Consider the following 22,252-nt stretch of genomic DNA (forward strand, 5'->3'; position numbering starts at 1 on the left):
AAGAGCAGCTTCCTCAATCTACGTGATACACTAGATTTTGTTAATAAGCAAACACTTCTTACTTTTACAAAACAATTACTTTACAATAATGCTACAACACAATTATGTATTCTGCTGTAATAAAGCTTTAATCGGGATAAAACCGTACATCAAATGCAAACAAACAGCAGTAGCAATTACAAATAACAGTATATCTAAAAGTATGAACAAAACATACCATTCTGAAACATCCAGGCTCAAACTGACAAGTCAATATTGACACCATTGTTTACCATACACCAGAGTAGAGATGAAACTGTATGAAATTATTATAGTGACCAAAATGATCATGGTTATCAGTATTATCATGGTATTGTTATAATGTGCTGGAAATGTTCAAAAGGTTTTGACACACAAATCATTACACCAAATTTAATATTTAAAATCAACAAACAAAATTACTTTTTATTTCACAATAAGTGGTTCTCTTGATTTTCTGATTTTTCAGTCTGTGCAAGGCCTGTACTGTCTTAATTTAGAATTTTCATTTGCTGTCACTCCACTGCCTCAGTATGTCCTCTGCTGCTTGCAGGGTTGAGTCCTCCTATTAATGTTTAGGAAAATATGAATTAAATAATATAAACAAGATTTTAACAAGGTGAACAGATCACAATGGCAAAAACTTTTCCTGATTTAGTATCAATGTACTATTCACCACAAAGTAATCCATATTACATCAAAAATGATCAGGGCTATCAAAGTTTAGATGTTAACTCATGTGATTAAGCAATAGTTTGCCTATTAGAGTTTACTAAATGTAATTTAAAGTAAAAAAAAAAAAATATTGTTTAATAGTTTGCCTATTAGAGTTTACTAAATGTAATTTAAAGTAAAAAAAAAAAAATACTTGTCTCTGAAGCATAAAATTCACAATGCAGTAATTTCTAATAAAAAGCTAATATAATAAATTAAGCATACATAATGTTATTGATTTAAAACAAAAAAAAACAAAAAGAAAAACTAACAACATTAACATGCCAAATAATTATAAAGAACTTAATTTTTAAAATGTTTAAACTTATGTTCTACATAATATTGTTCTTGTGTTAAAAATACCTTTACGAAGCAGAATCGGATGTATTTCTGGAATTCGTCTTTGTGTTCCGGGCTGAAGAATGCAGACACAGGGATAGTGGCCAGTCCCTATTCAGAAGTGAAGAATTTAACAACATGTTTTGCTCACAGATGTCACTATATGAGAAGATTTTATAACCAATCTGTAAATACTATGTTTTAGTTTACCTTCTCTTTTATGAGCCATTTCACAAATCTGTAGTCATAGGGTTCATCTTTTGTACTAGGGTCGGCAAGGTCAACATCTTGTAGAAAAACATTTAAAAACAAAAAGTTTATTTTGAAATAATAATGCAAAACAATGCTATCACAGATGTAGCCTTTTTGTACAACAGTATGATTTCTCATATTATGAGGATTACCTTAAACTTTTCCTGGAAATTAATAAAATCTTAAATTACAGAAATATTCTATAATAAATACATATTTATAATTCTATAAAAGATATATTTTTTTTACTTTCCAGTCAGTGCTACAATATTTTACCAGCTAGATATGGCTTTATAATGTGATGTAAACCCTACAAAATTATTAAGTATCTTTATCCAATAAACATGGAAAGTGTGGGAACAATAAGTGTTGCGTTTATCACAATATAACGAGAGAACAATTAACAAGCTTAAGAAGAGAATTTTCAGAACAAAAACATAAAAGCGCCTCATCTCTGGAATTCTCAGATATAAAAATTGTATTTGTATAATCCATAAAGAGATCCGAGTTCCTGCTTCAATACTTTGTTCTACATTTTTTCACTGTTACGTACTAAGATTTGAGATGTCTGCGATCATGAAGTATCCTCCCTGGGGTAGGACAGGTTTTAGGCCAACACTCTTCAGACAATCTGCCAGCCTCAGACGCTTTTCATGAAGATGTTTGGGTAACTGTTGGAAATAGCTTCCCTCTGTTCCAAACACATCATATTCTCTCTGAGAACCTACTGCTACAGCCTCCTTAAGAACAACATTAGACAACATCAGCCCACTGAAAACAAATTACACACGCTTTATCCCTAAAACAAAGGAGCACTGTTTTACCTGGGCAGCTGTGGCACAGTGATACACTGAGTTCTGATGGACGGTTTTTAAGTGCTTCAGGATATGCCCTGGTCCCATTGCCCACCCCACTTCATTAAAATAACAGAGTAATTTAAAGACCTGCATACTGAACCTTATCACCATGACACTTCCAGCCAATCAAAGACATTAAGACGAACAGAGAAAAATAACACAAGAAACAAATCCTGTTCAATTTGACCAGCTCACCTTCCATCCTGTGGCACTGAAAGTCTTGCCTGCACTCCCAATGGTTACAGTGCGTTCCCACATACCTGGCAGACTGGCTATTAAAAAAAATAAAAATTTAATTCCGTTGCTTTAAAAGTCCACAAAATTGTGATTAATTGCATTTCCAGCATAGTGTCGCTCTTACCAATTTTCACATGTTTTGTTCCATCATATGTGAGCCACTCGTATACCTCGTCGCTGATGCAAATGACGTCATGTTTAATGCACAAGTCAGCAATCATATGAAGTTCCTCCTGCTGATAGACCTGCAAGAAACCACAGTTCAGGCTTAGGCTGAACATCTTAGTTTCTGTAGTAAAAAAAAAATCTTACCCACTGACCTGAAAGGTCATTCAAGCTCAGTGTCAGTTTGGATTTTTATATTAATTACATTTCCATTCAAAGATTTGTGGTAAGTAAGACTTTTTAAAAGAAATTAATACTTTAATCTGGCAATGATGCATTAAATTGAAGATTGAAAAGTGACAGTTAAGACATTTACATTGTTACAACAAATTTTATTATAATAAATGCAGTTCTTTCACACTTTCTATTCATTAAATAAAAAAATAATAATAAAAACTGCATCATAGTTTCCATAATATTAAGCAGAACAATGGTTTTCAACATTGATGATATTAAGAAATATTTCTTAAGCATGTGGATCATAAGACACTGAAGACTGGAGTAATGCTGCTGAAAATTCAGCTTTGTCATCACAGGAATAACTTACTCAATATATTTAAAATAGAACAGTTATTTTAAATGTAAATAATATTTCACAATATTACTGTTTTTACTGTGTTTTTGATCAAATAAATGCAGCTTTAGTAAGCATAAGACTTCTTTCATTAAACATAAAAAAAATGACTGACCTCAAACTTTTGAACAGTAGTGTGTATAAAAATTGTCCATAAATATAAATCTTATGCAATGTGAAAAATAGCATTCTCATTACAGTAACTCCTGCCTGTCCAGACATGCTGATAATCTCCTCTCTCTCCCTCTACATATACACATATACATATACACATACATACATATACCATATATATATATATATATATATATATATATATATATATATATATATATATATATATATATATACTACATATATACATACATACATACATACATACATATATATAAAATGCCATGATGAAAAAATGTAAATGGTATTTTATACAACCTAATTTTTTGGTAAAATTAAATTTCTTATTTCATTCTTTTGATTTGGGGTGAAACATGACTCAGACATTTCTTGACAGTTTCGGTGAAATTCGCTCATTAAAGAATATATAGGACAATAGTACAAGTAAGGGTAAAACTGTCCTCCATTTGTTGGTGACCGACTCACCTTGCCAAGAGGGTTATTAGGAGTGTTAATGACAATGGCTTTGGTACGAGGACTAAATTTACTCGCCAGCTCTTCAGGAGACAATACCCAGTCAGCACTGGATAGAACAGGACCACAGCCTTCCCTCTGTCAATACACAGCTAATATTATTTAAAATAAATACTTTAATCTCAGATCAAGCAAACAGGTCTTGTCACGTGATATATGAACATACTGGTTTAAGGGGCACATATATAGCTGTTCCGCCCGCCATCATTACCATTGGCTGATAACAGTCAAAGAAGGGCTCCACAATAATCACCTGTGCAAGAAAAGGGAAAAATAGGCATTCTGATACCATGTACTGAACATAAGGCAACAGTGAGTGTGTTTTTTTATCTTCTACTAACAATATAATTTTCTGAATATGAATATTGTCTTTATAACAATAATGTTACCTCATCGCCCTCATCAATAAGAGCCTGGAAGGTGCAGAAAAGCGCTTGATATGCTCCTACAGAAACCAAGATATCCTCCATTGGGTCTATTTCCCGGCCAACAATCCTACTGAAGAATTTGGCCAGGATCTTCACAAGATTTGGGTGGCCCTGCATGACCGCATGTTGTAAGGCTCTTTAGCAAAACTTTACTAATATAATTATTATATTATGCAGTGGTTGAACATTTACGAAACAGACAAACTGCAAACTGAAAGCGAACAAAGCACTTGTACTTTTAATGTCTTACAAAAGCACGTGTGTACTGGTGCTTGGAGAAACCTCCATTCAGGGCTTTGCAGAAGGCCTCCTGAATGAAATGAGGAGGGGAGAAATCAGGGAACCCCTGACCCAGGTTCACAGCCTTATAGTCAGCAGCCAGCTGACTGAATTCAACCCTGCAGATGACACACACAAAATGAATAACATGCAGATTTAAACATTAAAATGAGCAAAATTTTTAGTTCATTTACTTGACAATATGTGGGAGTAATAAACTATTCTTCAGGTAGATCGGAGTAGATTTTTACACCGCTCACTGAAATACTAGAATAGCTAATTGGCGCCATCTTGACACTTAAAACTGTTATTGCGACTACCGATTTTAAAAATGGAGGATAGATATTTATGGAATGGAAGACATGGATTACATTGGTTGAATAATAATAATAATAATAATAATAATAATAATAATAATAATAATAATTAAACTGCAGAAATATCGATTATTTCTAGGAAAACTATAGATCAATTAGCAAGACGAAAATTGTGAAATTTACCTTTTTAATATAGGCCTACTAAGATTTTTTTTTTCTTTTTTAAATGCATAATTAAACAAGTTTATTTTGCGGTGCTCGTCTCGCTGCTTGACAGGATGTTTTCTAAATTATGATTTTTCTTTTTTTTTTTTTTTTTTTTTTTTTTTTTTTTGCGGAAACTTAGGCATTCCAATAATTTAATATAATAACTCAATATTTTATATCCATGTATTTATTTATTTGGTGTACTTAAATGTCGTGTAATAATCCAGATGTACAGCACTAAATGGTTATCCATTTTTACTTTCACTTCATTCATAGCCATGAAAATTAATTATTACCATATATTCTTGTCAATTCCTTCAATTCTTCTCGCGTGCAACTTACGAGACATATTGCCCTGCATAATCAAGGAGAAAATCATACAATAAGATAAAATGATTGCATTTTCCTAAACCAGAGCTTGATCATGCATGCATAAGTGTAACGATCGAGTGTGAAATATCTCATACCTTATCACGAAAACTTGCGTTTACTAATCCGAATGACAGCGAAGGTCCATCTACCGTCGCTCTTTCCACATGCCAGTGTTTCAGAAACACTTTTAGCGCCGGATTTCTGCTCGTAAATCAGTAACACACACACACACACACACACACACACACACACACACACACACACACACACACACACACACACACACACACACACACACAGACACAGTAAGATTAGAATCAAGCCAAATCTCTAGCATTTGAACTGTCTTTAAACGCCGTGCAGTCAAATGACAGCAGTCTTGTCCTTGGGATTTAGATTCAAGTGACAAGCGAAGCATAAAATACTTTGGTAAATGTCAATTTCATACTGTAATATAAAAAACTAAAACACAGAACTCCCTGTTTTGCACCAAACCTTGTTCATTTACTTTCCCCAGCGGTCTGTTCTGACGTCACACGTTAACTTCTCAAGCGTCTTCCTCAGAACTGCGAGCTGACCTCCACCAGGCAGCACTTTTGTAAGACTACTTCCGCTGTGGGCGGGGCCAGTGACTGCTAACAATAACACTGACAATATAGGCCTACTGTACATGTTGTAATTTGTAATAATTCTTATTGTACACCTTTAAATATACAATACCGACAAAAGAGGCAGATCTTTTGTCTCCCAATCTAGTCCTGTACACCATGAATATTGTTGGCTCTGTGTTGCTTATGTGCCTCTATTGTAAGTCACTTGAAATAAAAGTGTCTGCTAAATGCATAAATGTAGATAAATGTCCAAACTTGGCTTGACAGAATAATAAAAACACAAAATATGGACACAAAATATACTTTTTAAAAATTTGCCATCTTAAAAGTGGCAAAGATTACATTTCTTCACAATAATATTTTGTGATTTTTTTTTTAAGTCTCTTTCAGTCCTAAACACAAGGTAAAGTCCTTTATTCCAAGAGCATTTCCCTCAAATCTTCACTTCTTTGAATCCTTTCTGCCTATAAGCTGGCCTTCTAGAGATCCTCAGGCAGTACACAACACTTTTTCCTTGCCCTCTGTTTGCGTTTCTCCATCTTGGCATCCTTGCATTTCTTAATTTTCCTTCTCCGTTTGTCTTGCCACTTTTGCATCTTCTCCATGACTTGCTGGCTCCTCTGTGCCCACTTCTTTTTTCTCTGAGCCTGCATTATCTTTGATTTTCAAAATTTTGCTTTCCCTTCATCCTTACTTTTTAAGCTACTCCAGATGAGCTTTTCTTGCCTCAATTCGTGTTAAAAGCTGTTTGTAGTTCTTGCCAGTAAGCGGAGTCAGCATTACTTTCACTTTGCTTCCCCCCCCCTGCATCAGCTTTGTTCCTTTGTCCACATAGTCTTCTCCAACCTCCATCTTGTTGAAGACTATGAAGCTCTGCTCCTTTTTGGCAGACGCGGTCAATGTAGAAGTGGCTTGCAGTTAGGGCTTTGTGGTCTAGTTGTCCTCTTCTCCTGCCTGCAAAGCTGCAGCATCTGCTAAATTTTTAATTCTTAACGCTTTCCTTTTCCTCTTTCTTGTTTTCGTCTCTCTCGTTTCTTCTTTACCTCCTCAGAGGAGGGATCTTTAGGAGGGCCCTGGAAAAAAGCAGACATAATGCTTGACTTAACATCTCTTAAAGGGATGATATAAGATTTTGACCCATAGAATTAAACATGGCATTTTTAAAGGGATAGTTCACCCAAAAAAGAAAATTCTGTTGTCATCATCTTCTTCCTTTTCTTTATTTATATTGCACTTTCAACACAACTCACAGTTGACCCAAAATTTTGTACAATACAACTAAAATCAAAGAAATTTGAAAACACAATATATGAGGGCAGACAATACAATTATTATAACTAGATAAAAGCTATTGACAATAGATGCTTTTTAAGCAGGGACTTAAAAATTGGTAAATAGGATGCAGTTCTAACAGAAATTGGTAATTTGTTCCATAGACTAGGACCAGCAACAGTGAAGGCTCAGTCACCTCTGCAGTAGAACCTCGTTCTAGGAACAGAGAATAGACCAAGATTACTAGATCTTAGGGACCTATTTGGTTTGTGAGTGGAGATTGCTTCTGAAAGATATGATGGTGCTTGGTTATGTAGAGATTCATATACAAAAGTTACAATTTTAAAAACAATTCTGAATTTGATTGGTAGCACGTTTAGTGAAATAAGGATGGGAGTGATATGATTGAACCTCCGTCTACCGGTCAACAACCTTGCAGCAGTGTTTTGAACCACCTGTAGGCGCATTAAAGAGGACTGGCTCATACCATAATATAGAGAATTACAGTAGTCTAGACAAGATAAAATAAACAAGTGAGTAATCTGTTCAAACTGTTTTACAGAGAGTAGATTTCCAATTAATGAAGAAAAAAAAACACAACAACTTGATTTGACCACTGCACTAATTTGCTTTTAAAAACTCAGGCAACAATCAAAACGAACACCAAGACTTTTGGCACAAGGTGTAAGAAAAGAGATGGCCGAAGTAAGGGCCACAGTCCTCATGTGACTTTAAACCAAACAAAATAATTCCAGTTTTGTTTTCATTTAACACCAGAAGATTCTGCTTTAACCATATTTGTAATTCATTTAGACAAGCCAGCAATGGTCCTAAGGATTCTTTGTATGTATGCTGCAGAGGAAAGTATAGCGGAGTATCATAAGCACACAGGTCAAAAGACACTCCATGTTTCTCAAAAACAGAAAATAAAAGCGAGGCAAGAATTGATCCCTGTTGCACTCCACATGCAAGTGGGTGTGAGGATGAACTATATTGGCTAATAGAAACACTAAATCTTCTATTTGTTAGAAAAGATTGAAACCATTTAAACACTGTGCCCTGTAACCCAACACAGCTCTTCAACCTGGAGGTCAGGGAACTGTGGTCAACCATGTCAAATGCAGAACTTAAATCTAAAAGCACCAAAGCCACAGCATTTCCTTTTTCAGTTTCTAATAAAATGTATTTTACAACTTTTAAAAGTGCAGTTTCAATACGGTTTTGAGACTTTAAAGTTTAAACCCAATTGGAATGTTTCAAAAATATTATTCAACATCAAATGACTGCAGCTGGGTCAGCACAATTTTTTCAAGAACCTTAGAAAGAAATGGCATGTTCGATATAGGCCTAAAGTTATTAAAATTTGTAGAATTGAGATTGGGCCTCTTTTTTAATGGAGTTACTGTAGCTGTTTTTAGGCAGTCAGAAACACTCCCAGTATTTAGACTAGTATTTAGGATAATTAAAAAATCATGCCCAACAACAATATTAAAAAGTTCTTTAAAAAATCTAGATGGAATGATATCTTGAGAAGATGAAGTTGATCTCAGACATTCAACAATGCCTTTACAGGATTCAAATGAAACAGGCTGGAAATCACTCCAAAGCATCAGACTGCTTGATCTCTCAGGTTGAAGAGAATTCCCCAAGATCAGCTTAGATCTTAAATGAACAGTTTTCTCATTAAAAAATATACACAGTTGTTCACAGTGAAACAAAAGCATCAGGAAAAGTGCTGACAGAAGGACTGAGCACAGAATTTATAAAAAGCCATGGCTGCGGTTTAAAAACAATATACGTTTGGGTTTTAATGGAGCAATAAGATTCAGAGAAGACAAACATTTCTGATTAAACCAATTAAAAAGTCCGTTCACATCCTGCATGGGAAAAGATATTTCAGGCAATAATGGGTCAGTCATAGCATAAAAGGCAGCAAATCGCTCACATGACTGAGTGTAACGATTCAAATGAAACACTGAAGATGTCGTAACTGCTGGATCAGGCAAATGAGAGGAAAAGAGAACCGATCTATGGTCTAAAAAAAAAAAGTGTCACTGATTTCCATGTCCGAAGTTTAAAATACATGTATAATAACTAAATCCAATGTGTAACCATGAGCATGAGCAGGCCCTGGCACCCACTGCACAAAATCAAGTGAATCAATAAGATTTTTAAATTCAGTTACCAAGGGTTTAGTGGGGAAACATAGATGAATATTAAAATTACCCAACACTAAGATGTAATCAAACAGTGCCATGTAAAATCATTTACTCACCTCAAACTGTAGGAGTTTCATTATTCTGTTGAGCACAAAAAAAAAAAAAAAAAAGATATTTCAAAGATTGAGGGCAACCAAACAGTTGTTGGTTCCCATTGACTTCCATAGTATAAAATTAATTTGAAAGTCAATAGGGACCAGAAACTGTTTGGTTCACCTACATTCTTCAAAATATCTTCTTTTGTGTTCAGCAGAATAATGAAACTCACACAGGTTGAGGGTGAGTAAATGATGACAGAATTTTCATTTTTGGGTGAACTACCCCTTGAAGTAAAGTGATTCATCATATTAACATTCAAATATTTAACAATCCTTTGACCAAGATAACACTTTTAGTCAGTCCAACTTGAGTATGTACCTGTCCACGAGACTCCTCGATCTTCTGATGAAGCCTCTGACGAAGAATATCTGTGACGCTTCAGCTAACAGGAATGAGTCAGTAAAAATGCAATTCAACAAGAATAAAGCATACTGGATGAACTACTAATCTCTCTTTACAAACTACTTTTTACCCTCAGGCTTCTTTTGTATCTCTGAAATCCCATTCTGGACAGTTTTTGCAGGCTGAGTCTTTGGGACTAGTTTATTCCTGTTTGCACTCACGTTATCTCTTTTTGTGGGCTTTTTCTTATTTGAAGGAGAACCATCATTTACCCCACTGCCTCGGAATGGAACTAAAACTGGAATTAATAAAACGTTATTAATTATAATTAAATAATGAAGTTATTTATTTTTAACTACTTAGCCTACTCTGACGATTCAAACTTTGAATTAATGAATAAACCAGCATATCAATAACAAACATATCAATTAATCAATGGATTTAATATACGTATCATTGCTCGTTTGACTTGTACGGAATATTTACCTCGGAATCGGGGAGGGACTAGGAGAGAAGTAATAATGATGACATGATTAAGAATGGGACACAGTGATTTAAATAGTAGCCTACATTATACATTCTAGGGAAGCATCCTACTGGTTTTTGTGAATATTGTCAGAGATTAGAAACCATAGAACATGTACTTTTAAGTTGCAGAAGTTATGAATAGCAGAGGAGAAATATGATGGAAAAATTAAGAAGAGATGGGTTGGCAAGGACAGGTATTAAAGATATACTGCAAAGTGGAGTGATTAGACAAAGCAGGAAAATTATTTGTAGAACGGGTTGGATGAGGAAAATGTGATCGAGGAAAACAAGCTGGAGGAAATAAACTGGAATAACATTGCAGGAGAATAATCCAGAAGATGGCGGTAATGCAACGCTCTTGGATGCAAGCCGCCGTTAAACCTCGAAGAAGAAGAAGAAGAAGAGGAAGAAGAAGGCAGGTTATGTAGTCGACCCGACAGACAGTTGCTGTTCAGGTTACAACAGTTTCAGCTAACATGAGCAGTTTCAGATTAATGCTGATGTTCTCTAATAGCACATCTAAGATCATTCGAAGCAGCGTAAGTTAACTTTAATTTTTCCGACTCACAAAGCAGTTTACCAATACTTTTTTTTTTAAATCAAAATGTTTGTTATCAAACACTCATTCTTGACAGCTAAAGTGTAGTTTATTTGTTATTTTCCTAGACTCTCATCTCACCAAAGAGGACCCTATTTGTGACAGGACTGGGTGTGTTCAGACGTCAGGATGGTCCAGCACTCCGGTGTAATTCTGTTCTGCTTGATCACGAACTATATTCTTGATTATTGCCTAAACTGACAACATTACCGTTTAAAACTTTGAGGTTTTAATAACTTTAATAAGTTTCCCACGCTCACCAGGGTTGTATTTGTTTGCAAAATACGGTAAACTGTAATAATATGGAATATTTTATATATATATATATATATATATATATATATATATATATATATATATATATATATATATATATATATATATATATATATAACTTGATATTTATTTAATTCTAATGTAATCCTGTGATGGTAAACTGAATTTTCAGCTGTTAGATTTTTCAGGTGGCACTTTTCATCAATCTACTGCATCCTTGCTAAATAAAATTATTTATTTATTTCTTAAATAATGCCAACCCCAAACTTTTTAGTGGTAGGTTAACCATTAGAGTGAGTTTCTGATAGACTAGACTTAAATATAGCTGAAATATATTCAGGCATGCTTGTGCAGTTTGTGATTTTAAAGTGTTCAGATGTTTTCTCTGTAGGTAACGTAACCAGGTTTGGTCAACGGTCAAGTTCTACTGTTGCGGAAACCGAGAAAGGAGAAGACTCCTTCTTGAAGTGGTTTCTCATGTTGATACCTGCCACAACCTTTTGTCTTGGAACATGGCAGGTACAGGCACGAGCATGGCGTTTAATATATATATCAACATGTACAGACATGAATTTGGTGTTTAAATGATAAAAAAAACATAACTTAATTTGCAATTAGCTATTTGTGAAATGCCTTCCATTTGATTTTGTAGCTGAAACGCAGAAAGTGGAAGTTGGAGCTGATCCGTGAACTTCAGAGCCTGACGACTAAAGAGCCTATCCCACTGCCCATAGAGTGAGTCTCTTTTGAAATCTATGAGCCATAATCTCTAGTGTTTATAAGATGAAATGCTGATTTGATCTGTGTGTGACACAGTCCTATGGAAATGAAGCAGCTGGAATACAGGCGAGTAAAGGTGCGTGGACACTTTGACCACTCTAAAGAGCTGTACGTCCTGCCCCGCTCCCCTGTGGACCCTGAGAGAGAGGCTCGGGAGGCAGGCAGGATTTCCTCCAGCGGGGAGAGTGGAGCTAATGTCATTACACCATTCTACTGTACTGACCTGGGGTACAAACACACACAATTTGAATTTCACTTAATTACATACACTTGCTTTGCACTCTGATATGGGTGTGTAAAAACCCTCTGGATCAAATTTTTAGGATCACTATCTTGGTGAACAGAGGTTATGTACCAAAAGCAAAGATCAGACCAGAAACCAGGATGAAGGGACAGGTAATACTGTCTTAAGCTCTTCTGATCCAAATCTAGGCATAAACATAATCAAACGGTCTTTATTAATTTTATCTTTGAGATTTTTCATATTCATTTTTGTATAACATTTTCTTTATCTCTCTAAATGTTAAAGGTGACTGAGGATGTGGATCTTGTTGGTGTGGTGCGTTTAACCGAGCAGCGGAAACCATTCATCCCTCAGAACAATGTGGAGGCAAATAGGTGGCACTATCGTGACCTGGAGGCCATGGCGAAGGTCACTGGTGCTGAGGAAATCTTCATTGATGCCGTACTTGGTTAGAGCTGCTCTTAATACTAATGTTTGGTGAATGTATAGTGTACAAACTTATAAAACGTTTTGATCAGAAAAGTGGGCGAGTCTGTTAAAATCATATATTTTTTCATTCAGACAGCACAATACCTGGTGGGCCAATAGGAGGGCAGACAAGAGTGACCTTGAGGAATGAACACATGCAATATGTCATCACATGGTTTGTGTAATTAAATGCATTACTAATCTATTGTCATGCCTTAAAACACTGTTTTTATTTAAATCCTGCATTATTATTGCATTGCATTTACTATTGAATTGAAAAAGAAAATGTGAAAAAAATTGATTGTAATCTTTAAAGATGAGCATGAGTTGAACTATTCTTTGCTCTTTTTTTAGGTATGGATTGTGTGCAGCTACCTCCTACATGTGGTACGCAAAATTCATTAAGCGTATAGCTTTATGAAATATATTCAGCACTTTGCCCTTATGGAATGTTCATTTAGAATTATAAAGCACTTATGTTGAACTCAGTACTGATAATAAAAACATGGATTTGTCTATATTAGTTTGAGTGTTTGTGCATGTGTATTGCTGTAATGCATTTCTTGGATGGATACAAAGGCTGTCAAGGCAAATATAGCCTCTAAAGCAGTGGTTTTCAAGGAAGGGGACACAGGATGAATTAAGGCCCCGTCCACTCGGAGACGCGTTTCTGTGTATACGCATAAATTTTGTATCGTATAGGCGTTTCGTCCACACGGATCCGGCATTTTGGGAGAGTGAAACCGATATTTTTTTAAACCTGGTTCCAGAGTGGATAAATTTGAAAACGCAAACCTGCCAACCTGTACGCATTTTGACCTCAAAGTACGCTGGTACGATTTGACATGTAGAATTTTAAACCTACAAGTAAGTGTATTTGTATGATAGCAGTAACTGTAAAGTGTAATGGGGTAATCAAAATAGCCTTTTTACTCAATTGGTCTGTGCTTTTTATTAGTTTCATTTTTAGTTTAGTAACTTCTACTTTAAAAAGGTTTTTAGATTGCAATGTTAGTTAGAATGTAATGTGATTTAAGACCTTTTTTTGCATATAATATAGTCTATGCCTACATGCTAACATTTACCGTTTAATCCAAATAGAAAATACCGAGATATATAGGCTACCATATACCGCAAATCAGCCAAAAAATACAGAGGTATGAATTTCTGCTCATATCGCCCAGCCTTGTAGACAACTAGTGTTTTTTTTTTTTTTTACATTTTTTTAAATGGCATATAAAAAAAAAAAACTAAATAGCAAAAATTAACCAAACCGTTACGGTAAACATAACCCCTAAAAGATCAGATAAGGAAAGCTCTGGCTTCGTGTGGATGTAGCCTAAGAGTTACTAAAAGCATAATTAAACTGAAATCATAAATTTTCCTCTCAATATTTTAATAAACACACAGAAGAGGCCAAATCAGAATTTCTTGTCTTAAAGCAACAAAATAAATTGTTTAAAAACATTAACACTCACTTTGTTCAAGTTAAAAAAATTTTAGAAATACCAGAGTGAGTATCTAAACCAATATAGGGGGGCTTTCAAATATTTTGTTGAAAAATGAGAGGGTTTCATTTAAATTTCATTAACTAATAGTTTGGAGAACAGCTAACAGTCCCTCTTAAAGCTCTCTTATACTCTTATTTATAAATCTCTAAATGTTCAAAAATCTGTTTTCTAATTACATGTATTTTCTTAAGCTTTATAAGCAACAAACACACTGAAATCTTAAAAGAACCAGTCAAACTTCAACCAGTTTTGTGGGAACAGTTCTATTTATTAAACAAGACAGGATCTCAGCCCAGTTTAGTAGCCAGCTCCTTGGCCTTTGCCTTCTCGATTTTAGCAATGCGAGCAGTTGACTTGGGACCCAGGACGTTGCCTCCCCAGTGACGACGGATCTGAAGAGAGAATGGAAGCGGGAGAAACATATTATTGTTTATGATTTAATGCCATGCGAGCTCCCTCGGCTATATTAATGGAGAGAACAAGGTTAGTAAGGTTAAATTAAGTTTTTAAAATTTGATCTTAGATCATTTTAAAACTAAATCTGGCCTTCCTTCATTAAAAATCTTTCCATAAAAGTCAACAGAAAAATGAGTTCTGACAGACTTTAAACTATTAAAATCCATCAAAATATGCTTCAAAGATAATGAATTCTGGCATAAAGAACATAAACGAGGATCTTCACCCACCAACAGAAAACTACAGGTTAGTCTGGAATGTTCTATTCGACAGTGATTGTAGACAATGATTGCATTGATTTTCAAAGTGGGCACAACGTTTTACGAGAAAAATTAACAAATTATATATATTTTTAATTACATTTAGACATCAATTAGGAGACTGAACTAACTGAAACGCCATCAAATTGTAAATCGATAAATCAATAGTTTATCATCAGAACTGATAACTGACCTCCTCGTATCTGTCATTGTAGTTGGTCTTGATGGCCTCCACCAGTTTAGCAAGAGCTGCTTTGTCTTCACTAAAGAGGTGAGGAAAAAACAAATGTTAACCACAAAAGTCTTGTCCACGATGCCCATATCATTAATAAACTGCAAATCATTTTGCTCAGGGTTAAAAAGCTCATTTGTAACCACATGGTTGTTCAGTTGAAGAAATTCAGACATCATAGCCATATGAAGTGCAGCAAAGGAAAGTGAAACATGGGTGTGTGTGTTACTCACGGGTTGGTCTGTGTGAAGGCAACACAGGTGAGGGTCTTTCTGTGCACCAGTTTGCCCAGTCTGGCCTTGCCCTTGACGATGCAGTATGGGACTCCCATCTTACGGCACAGAGCAGGCAAGAACACCACCAGCTACAAATAGAATTAAATCAATTATGCACCGACATCCATCCCCACATTCAGCAGTCAAAACTAACTAAAAAAAAGAAAAAAAAAAAAGAAGAAGAAACTATTATGACAATCATTACAGAAATACTCCTGCGAGACATAAGTGGTTGTTGCTCAGGGTTAAAAAGCTCGTATTTTTGATCTTCAGTTTGAATTCAGGTGAAGAAATTCAAGACATCACTGCAGACAACCACAACATGATTTATGACTAGATGTATATATCCTGTAGAAAAACTCACCTCAATGGGATCCACATCGTGAGCAATAACAACCAGCTGTGCTTTCTTGCTCTCCACTAGTGTGGTCACTGTGTTCACACCTGAGAATGAACAAGTGTTAAACATATCAAAGCCATGATATACAGCAGTTGTGCTCAACCAGGGCCCAGTGCCCACTTCTTTAGCAAACTTCTAAGGGCTCCCCATTAAAATTACAAATTAATCTCAAATAAAAAGCTAATAACTCTGTTTAATTTCATTACAACACAAGTACCAGAGGTACATATCAGCTTAGATAAGAGGTTCATCAAATATCGTCCTAGACAAAAGCTGGGCCTTAGAGTCAAAAAGGTAGAAAACAATGGAGAAGGCAACTTGTAACTCCGGAAAGGGTTGGACCTTTCAGTGTCTTAAAAGAAAAGACACTCTTTAAAAAGACCCACCTGCACGGAGGACTGGTGGCCTCTTAGTGGGCACGTCTCCCTTTCCAGCAGCCTTCTGTTCAGCACGAGCCAGCAGTCTCTGTTTCTTCTCCTGCTTGGTCTCGGGCCTGTACTTGTGGGCCAGCTTGAACAGCTGGGTAGCTAAAGAAAGAATTTAAAGAGTTAACATTTTGGTGAAAACTTAGGTCACTAGTAATTTTACAGTTCAGTTCAAGTTGAAATTTAAGCAGCAATAATATATAACAGTGCATCAGCGATCTTGGTGATAATTGTCAGCATTGACTTTTCAGATAGCAAATATTCTTTCACATCATCTGCACATTCGCAAAAGTCTAAAAAGCATTTAGAGGTCGACCAATATATGGTTTTCAATGCTCTGAGAAATTAATGGGAAAAAACAATTTTTTTTAATTCCTCTGAGACACACGTTAATATCATGGTTAATTAAGTACAGCACTCTCTTACATCAAGCAACCTTTTGTTCATATTATTGACTTTTGACAATTGTCGATTGATTGGTTATTGATAAAATCTGTCGACCTCTACAAGCATCGTGGAATGAACACCACCAGAAAGATGTAGGAGACTCCAGTCAAGCAAATATCTCACCGGTCTGGCGGTCCAGAGCCTGGGTGAACTGGTTGATCGCAGGGGGAACCTTCAGACGCCTGTAGAGAATGGCCCGCTGGCGCTGCAGACGGACGTAACGTGGCCATTTCACGAATCGGGTCAGATCCCGCTTTGGCTGAATGTCCTGACCTGGAGATTAAAACGCATGACTTTCATTAGAATTAGGGTCAACAAACTGTCAGCTGCTTTCAAGACATATGTGCATCAGCGATCTTGGTGGAAGACTGTCAGCATTGCTGTTCAGATAGCAAATATTAATAACATCATCTGCACTTTGAATGACTGGCGACTCAATCTCATCTATGGTCCAGTTGTTACTCACCAATGCCAAAGTTCTTGGGCCTCTTCTCAAACAGGGGATTCACGACTTTCTTGGCCTCATGCTTCTTGGCCACAGAAGGGGCTGGTGCCACCTTCTTCCCCTTAGCCTTTTTTCCCTTCGGCTGTGGAGAGAAGCACAACACTTCAACTCATCATTCAAAATGAGCAGAAACTTCAAGAGAAACACCATTTTGTGGCTCATGCTCAGTTAAAAAAAAAAAGTGTTCAACAAAAAGTTCAGGTGAAGAAATTCAAGACATCACTGCAAAAGCCACAAAAAAACACTACTACTCAAAACACACTAACTTCAGGTGTGACGTGCGTTGTAGGCAACTTTACCACTTTAGCATCCAAGAGATACACGCGTACCCAACCCTGCAGTTTCACTAATCATAATTAGCAGATTTTAACTTGACCAACAGGCGTATAATAGTGTAAAATACAGCAGCACTTGCGCGTTTAATAAGCACCACTGGGCCGATCGGATTCATTTTTGGCCTACAAACCTGTCCGCTAACGGGTTAGCATTCGCGTTGGAGCCCACGGTTGAGGTTTCGCATAATAATAAACATAGTCAAGTATTAAATCTACGGATAATAACGTTTAACGGCTCACAGTCTAACGGCGTAGAGCTCGAGGTTGTCAGCACTGACACAGCTCACCAAAGGTCTCACATTCTTCTTTTAAATCCTTAAAATGATCGCAATTTGCATTCAGAGAGCAAGCGTTAGTGTTTTATTTACCAAAAGCGATATTTTCTGAGTCAAAAAACACACTACAGAACTGGATGCTAAAGGATTTTAAGAAAGTAGCAGCTTCCAGGTCAAAACCGTCGAACACTCACCATGTTGGTTCAGACGGAAAGGAAGAAGAAAAGGACTGTGGGAAATATAATTAGCGCGATGACGTCATCTGCAAGCGACAAAACAAAAGCGTGAGATTCGTGTTTATGTGGAGTGATAGTAAAAGAATGTTTGCAGCTGTGAGTAGCGAGTTTAATTGCCTTTAAGTTATAGGTTTTTTTTTTGCCTTATTAACTATTCATGCGTGGTTTATGGTAACAGAAACCTGCACGCGCTGTTTAGTTTCACTATCTGAGAAAAAAACAAAAACACATGTCGAATGTTGACGGCAAAAATGCATTGACTTGTGTTGTGTTTTCGCTTTTATGCATTTCTTAAAATAGACATTTTCACAGATAGACAAGCATTCAAAAAGCCACCACGAGCTGCATTTGTGCAGTCAATGTAATTGACCTTATAAATATGTAAATAAAAACGGGGTTTACAAATGTGTAGTGTGAAATGTAAAAGCTGACTCCCTAGGATTAAATACTACTGACTACTATACACTTTAAAGTATCAACCAGTATTAAACCACTATTAATAAATGGTAATACATCTTAAATAGATAATAAATCTTAAAAAAAAAATTAAAAAAAACTGGCTGCAGTTATGTTGTGGAAATGTAACACTGGCTGTTTATTATATGTATTTAGTAGCGGTTAGTGTGATAACCAATTGCAATTCTTACAGTAATGTCGTGCACTGAGTCAAGTCTGACTGAAGAGCGCTGAGATGGCCACACAGAGAGTCCTCCCGCAAAGCAAAGAGACTCTTCTGCAGAACTACAACAAGAGACTTAAAGATGACATCAGGTCAATTCTAGACAATTTTACGGAAATAATCAAAACAGCAAAGGTATGTTGGTATGCATTTTGCTGTGTGACGTTCATATCAATATGATTTAGTTATGAGACATTGGGATGAATATCTGGTCGTCTGATCTATCAGGTGGAAGAAGAGACTCAGGTTTCCAGGGTGACACAAGCGGAGCAGGACCACTATGAAATGCACGTGCGAGCTGCCAACATTGTAAGATCTACAGTGATAGTATGATAATAAATAGGCATATCGGACTTGGATGACATTTTCATATGTAATATGTCTTAGGTGCGTGCAGGAGAGTCTCTCATGAAGCTTGTCTCAGACCTGAAGCAGTTCCTCATCCTGAATGACTTCCCCTCTGTCAATGAGGCCATCAGTCTCCGCAACCAGCAGCTGCGCACGCTGCAGGAAGAGTGCGACAAGAAGCTCATCTCCCTACGTGATGAGATTGCCATTGACCTGTATGAGCTCGAGGAAGAGTATTACTCCTCCAGGTACAAATAGACCAGTGTTCCCAAACTTGTGCAGTCACCGCTGCCTTCCCTTGCTTACCAACGCCATATATTTGATATGTACATCATAAGAACATAACACAGGGTGATTCATGGAGCTAAAGGTATTTTTAACTTGCACAACCAATTATTGGCTCCAATGGTTTTCATTTTGTTAAATATCATGTGCTAACCATGTTGTTTTGCTATTTGTTTGATTACACCATCCCAGTTTGGTCCTCCATACACATAATCATATCATACCATTGTGCCTTAATAAGAGTGTTCATTCTTGCAGGTAAGACTGTAACTAATCAAAGAGTACATTCTCTTTTGACCCAGCTCAGTCTGCTTCTATTATGGCAAATATATAGCAAAATCCATTTATCCATATTGTTATATCCATCCATATTGTAGTCATGCCAAAGACAATATCCAGCACTTTCAGTATAACTGGTTTTGCACAAGAAAACCCATTTGTTATACAAACTGAATTTCCCTTCAGGTGTCTTAAATGATTATGTTTTAGAAGATATACTTGCAATCAGGATGTGTATTTAGTCTTATTAGTGGTGCTGTTTGGAGTTCATTTTTATAGTGATTACTATAACGGATAAATCTGGATCTTTAGTGCTATTCAGAGATTTTAAATGAATTCAAGCTGTCTTTGAAGCACACCAGTGTAAACGTTAATAGTTATATGTGAAGAGACATTTTGGAAATGATTATGGAAATAATTTTATAAATTTTTAAATTTCTTTAAGAAAAATGTACATGTGAATTTAAATTTGAAATTGGATTGTGCACATTAATTTTGGATGCCTTTAATCAATGATGAGCTGCTAAATTCAAAGAACTTAAGAATTTGTAATAAACAGTAATATATGGTGCTGTACATAAAGTAAAAATTACTTTAAGAATCATTAATTAGCTTACTGGAAGAAATTTAAGATGAAACATCTTTTGTTGTTGTTGAGATTTTCACTGTATATTCATAAATGCAGTGATTTTCTCTGTTAAACTAATTGTAGTTGGTGAAAACTGGGAAAATATTTTAGCTTTCAGAGGCATATGTGTCATGATGTTCAAAATGCAATATTTATCATTTATGGAGTTTTTGATTTTCTCCGTGGTTAGAAATTGCACTACGCTTTGTTTCTTTGTGGTGACATATTAAGCAGACACAGTGTTAGTCACATTAGTACCTGTTCAAAATGTGTAAGAATATTTGTCAGTTTTTTCACAAACCAACTGGTCATTTCAAATTTCACAAATAAACCAGAGAGAAACTAGAGCACATGTAGTGTCCGATCTATTATTTTCTGACCTCTGATTTGGAAATTATTTTCTGCCTCTGCTGAGTGCATAATCTAAATTCTCTGCCGCTTACAGCCTTTTGCTTTTCATCTGTTGAGCAATTCTATTATTAGAGACTACACACATCTGTTCACAACTGCAAACAGAAGAATAATGTCATGTGACCACACGGTTCCTTTCATGTCAGTAGCAATCCTGAAATAATGCTTTTCACAGCTTCTTTCACTGCTTGTGCTTTCTTTCCCAGTTCCTTCATATGTTGTGTGAGTTTGTTTTCGTAATGAGTGAATGAATATGGAACATCATTCATTCATACTCCTAATGGCTTTTTGGGTGTTTTAGGCAGAAGTGGACAGAAGAAATGTTAGTTTGTGTGTAACGTGTGTGTGTGTGTATAATGTTTCTAGCTGTGGACAGTGGGATGGTGTTGAGTTGCCACTTTGTGAGGCCTTTCATCGGCAGGACAGTTGGGGGTCCCCTGAGATGACCTCTGACCCCTCACGTGCCAACCCAGAGGATTCAGACAACTTGGGGACCCAGGAGTCCATGCAGCATCACCTCAACAGCCACGGCAGCAGCACTACTGAGCAGTCATGAAATACTGGTGGCTTCCTGTATGGACCAGTTAGATTACACAGCTAAGCAATTTACCATCATAATAAGTTCCATCTTAAACCACCAGCTGCAGACTGCAAATCTAAACAATTACTTGAATTGATGATGTGATTTTGTCCTGCAAATATGACACTGAATTAATGCTGAGAACTACTGTAGTTGGGTAACTTGCTACATTGGTATAATGAAGTGTTTGCCTTTCTATCTGTTTATAATTAAGTTTAATGTCTCTAAGTGATATTACAACTATGCTATACTTTATTTTACTTGTTTAGGCAAGTGGTGTTTTGGATGCTAAAAGAAAAAAAGACCTCTGTAAACATGCTGCATACATTTTGGAGTAAATTTATACTGTTAAATTTTATTGTATGTGTCATAGTATATGTGCACTGTAATGCTTTTCACTTTTTCAAAATGTGACTTCAAAGGAAGTGTTCTCTTTTTGTCCTCTTTTTTTATTCATATGTATATATACACACACACACACACCCAGACATACATACATACAGACAGACATACGAGGGCTGTCTGGAAAGTATCCAGTCATTTAAAATAGACATTTATCGAAGAAGATACAAGAAACATTTTACATAGGACAATGACACCTCAGTCCTCTTAAAAGGTGATTTTAGTTAGGTGCTAAATCTGTGTCACCTGGGTGATGTGATGTTTCGCCAAAAAACTCTACACCAGATGTGACGCACAGGTGAGCACATTGTCATGATGAAATTGCCAGTCACAGTAGCAACAGGCATTTTCATCATATTGCATCTCTCATCTCGTATTTTTCATATTACATGGCTGGATACTTTCCGAACAACCTATTTTATTGCTGTGCTACCTTAGC

The 22,252-nt window shown here is 36.0% G+C and overlaps 4 protein-coding genes, 5 non-coding genes and 1 pseudogene across 12 annotated transcripts; 2 read left to right on the forward strand and 8 right to left on the reverse strand.

Moving 5' to 3' along the window:
- Positions 1-107: 107 nt before the first annotated feature.
- On the reverse strand, positions 108-6,041 carry LOC109090139 (kynurenine--oxoglutarate transaminase 1-like). Its single transcript, XM_042756318.1, has 14 exons — positions 5,903-6,041; positions 5,503-5,608; positions 5,332-5,390; positions 4,483-4,630; positions 4,194-4,343; positions 3,971-4,057; positions 3,757-3,882; positions 2,542-2,662; positions 2,376-2,452; positions 2,148-2,237; positions 1,877-2,063; positions 1,282-1,358; positions 1,096-1,182; positions 108-583 (listed from the first exon to the last, which is right to left on the reverse strand). The coding sequence occupies exons 3-14, from the start codon at positions 5,382-5,384 to the stop codon at positions 524-526; spliced, it is 1,263 nt and encodes a 420-aa protein (XP_042612252.1). The 5' UTR covers positions 5,385-5,390; positions 5,503-5,608; positions 5,903-6,041; the 3' UTR covers positions 108-523.
- A 42-nt stretch (positions 6,042-6,083) lies between these two features.
- On the reverse strand, positions 6,084-10,113 carry LOC109090141 (annotated as a pseudogene).
- Positions 10,114-10,853: 740 nt separating this feature from the next.
- On the forward strand, positions 10,854-13,367 carry LOC109090655 (surfeit locus protein 1). The gene is made up of 9 exons (XM_019104480.2): positions 10,854-11,017; positions 11,145-11,223; positions 11,744-11,871; positions 12,005-12,087; positions 12,169-12,360; positions 12,456-12,528; positions 12,662-12,824; positions 12,938-13,019; positions 13,199-13,367. Exons 1-9 carry the CDS (start codon positions 10,955-10,957, stop codon positions 13,263-13,265), a joined length of 930 nt encoding a protein of 309 aa, XP_018960025.1. The 5' UTR covers positions 10,854-10,954; the 3' UTR covers positions 13,266-13,367.
- Positions 13,368-14,602: 1,235 nt separating this feature from the next.
- On the reverse strand, positions 14,603-18,190 carry LOC109090142 (60S ribosomal protein L7a-like). The gene is made up of 8 exons (XM_019103987.2): positions 18,160-18,190; positions 17,317-17,437; positions 16,974-17,123; positions 16,365-16,505; positions 15,943-16,022; positions 15,537-15,667; positions 15,265-15,334; positions 14,603-14,747 (listed from the first exon to the last, which is right to left on the reverse strand). The coding sequence occupies exons 1-8, from the start codon at positions 18,160-18,162 to the stop codon at positions 14,643-14,645; spliced, it is 801 nt and encodes a 266-aa protein (XP_018959532.2). The 5' UTR covers positions 18,163-18,190; the 3' UTR covers positions 14,603-14,642.
- LOC122145204 lies at positions 15,416-15,487 on the reverse strand. Its single transcript, XR_006160156.1, has one exon. It is a non-coding gene; the product is annotated as a small nucleolar RNA SNORD36 (small nucleolar RNA).
- LOC122145203 lies at positions 15,813-15,889 on the reverse strand. Its single transcript, XR_006160155.1, has one exon. It is a non-coding gene; the product is annotated as a small nucleolar RNA SNORD36 (small nucleolar RNA).
- LOC122145206 lies at positions 16,611-16,683 on the reverse strand. The gene has a single exon (XR_006160158.1). It is a non-coding gene; the product is annotated as a small nucleolar RNA SNORD24 (small nucleolar RNA).
- On the reverse strand, positions 17,195-17,266 carry LOC122145207. Its single transcript, XR_006160159.1, has one exon. It is a non-coding gene; the product is annotated as a small nucleolar RNA SNORD24 (small nucleolar RNA).
- Positions 17,515-17,583, reverse strand: LOC122145205. The gene has a single exon (XR_006160157.1). It is a non-coding gene; the product is annotated as a small nucleolar RNA SNORD36 (small nucleolar RNA).
- On the forward strand, positions 18,181-21,769 carry LOC109090660 (mediator of RNA polymerase II transcription subunit 22-like). Of its 4 annotated transcripts, none has more exons than XM_019104485.2 (5): positions 18,181-18,297; positions 18,851-19,015; positions 19,109-19,189; positions 19,268-19,476; positions 21,198-21,769. In XM_019104485.2, exons 2-5 carry the CDS (start codon positions 18,893-18,895, stop codon positions 21,385-21,387), a joined length of 603 nt encoding a protein of 200 aa, XP_018960030.1. In that variant the 5' UTR covers positions 18,181-18,297; positions 18,851-18,892; the 3' UTR covers positions 21,388-21,769. The 4 variants fall into 4 exon arrangements, with proteins under 4 accessions (XP_018960030.1, XP_018960035.1, XP_018960032.1 ...); XM_019104487.2 differs by having other exon boundaries at positions 18,222-18,297; positions 18,861-19,015; XM_042756324.1 differs by lacking the exon at positions 18,181-18,297 and adding an exon at positions 18,684-18,707.
- Positions 21,770-22,252: the final 483 nt, after the last annotated feature.

The sequence above is a fragment of the Cyprinus carpio genome, chromosome A5 (genome assembly GCF_018340385.1).
Source record: "Cyprinus carpio isolate SPL01 chromosome A5, ASM1834038v1, whole genome shotgun sequence".
Lineage (NCBI taxonomy): Eukaryota > Metazoa > Chordata > Actinopteri > Cypriniformes > Cyprinidae > Cyprinus > Cyprinus carpio.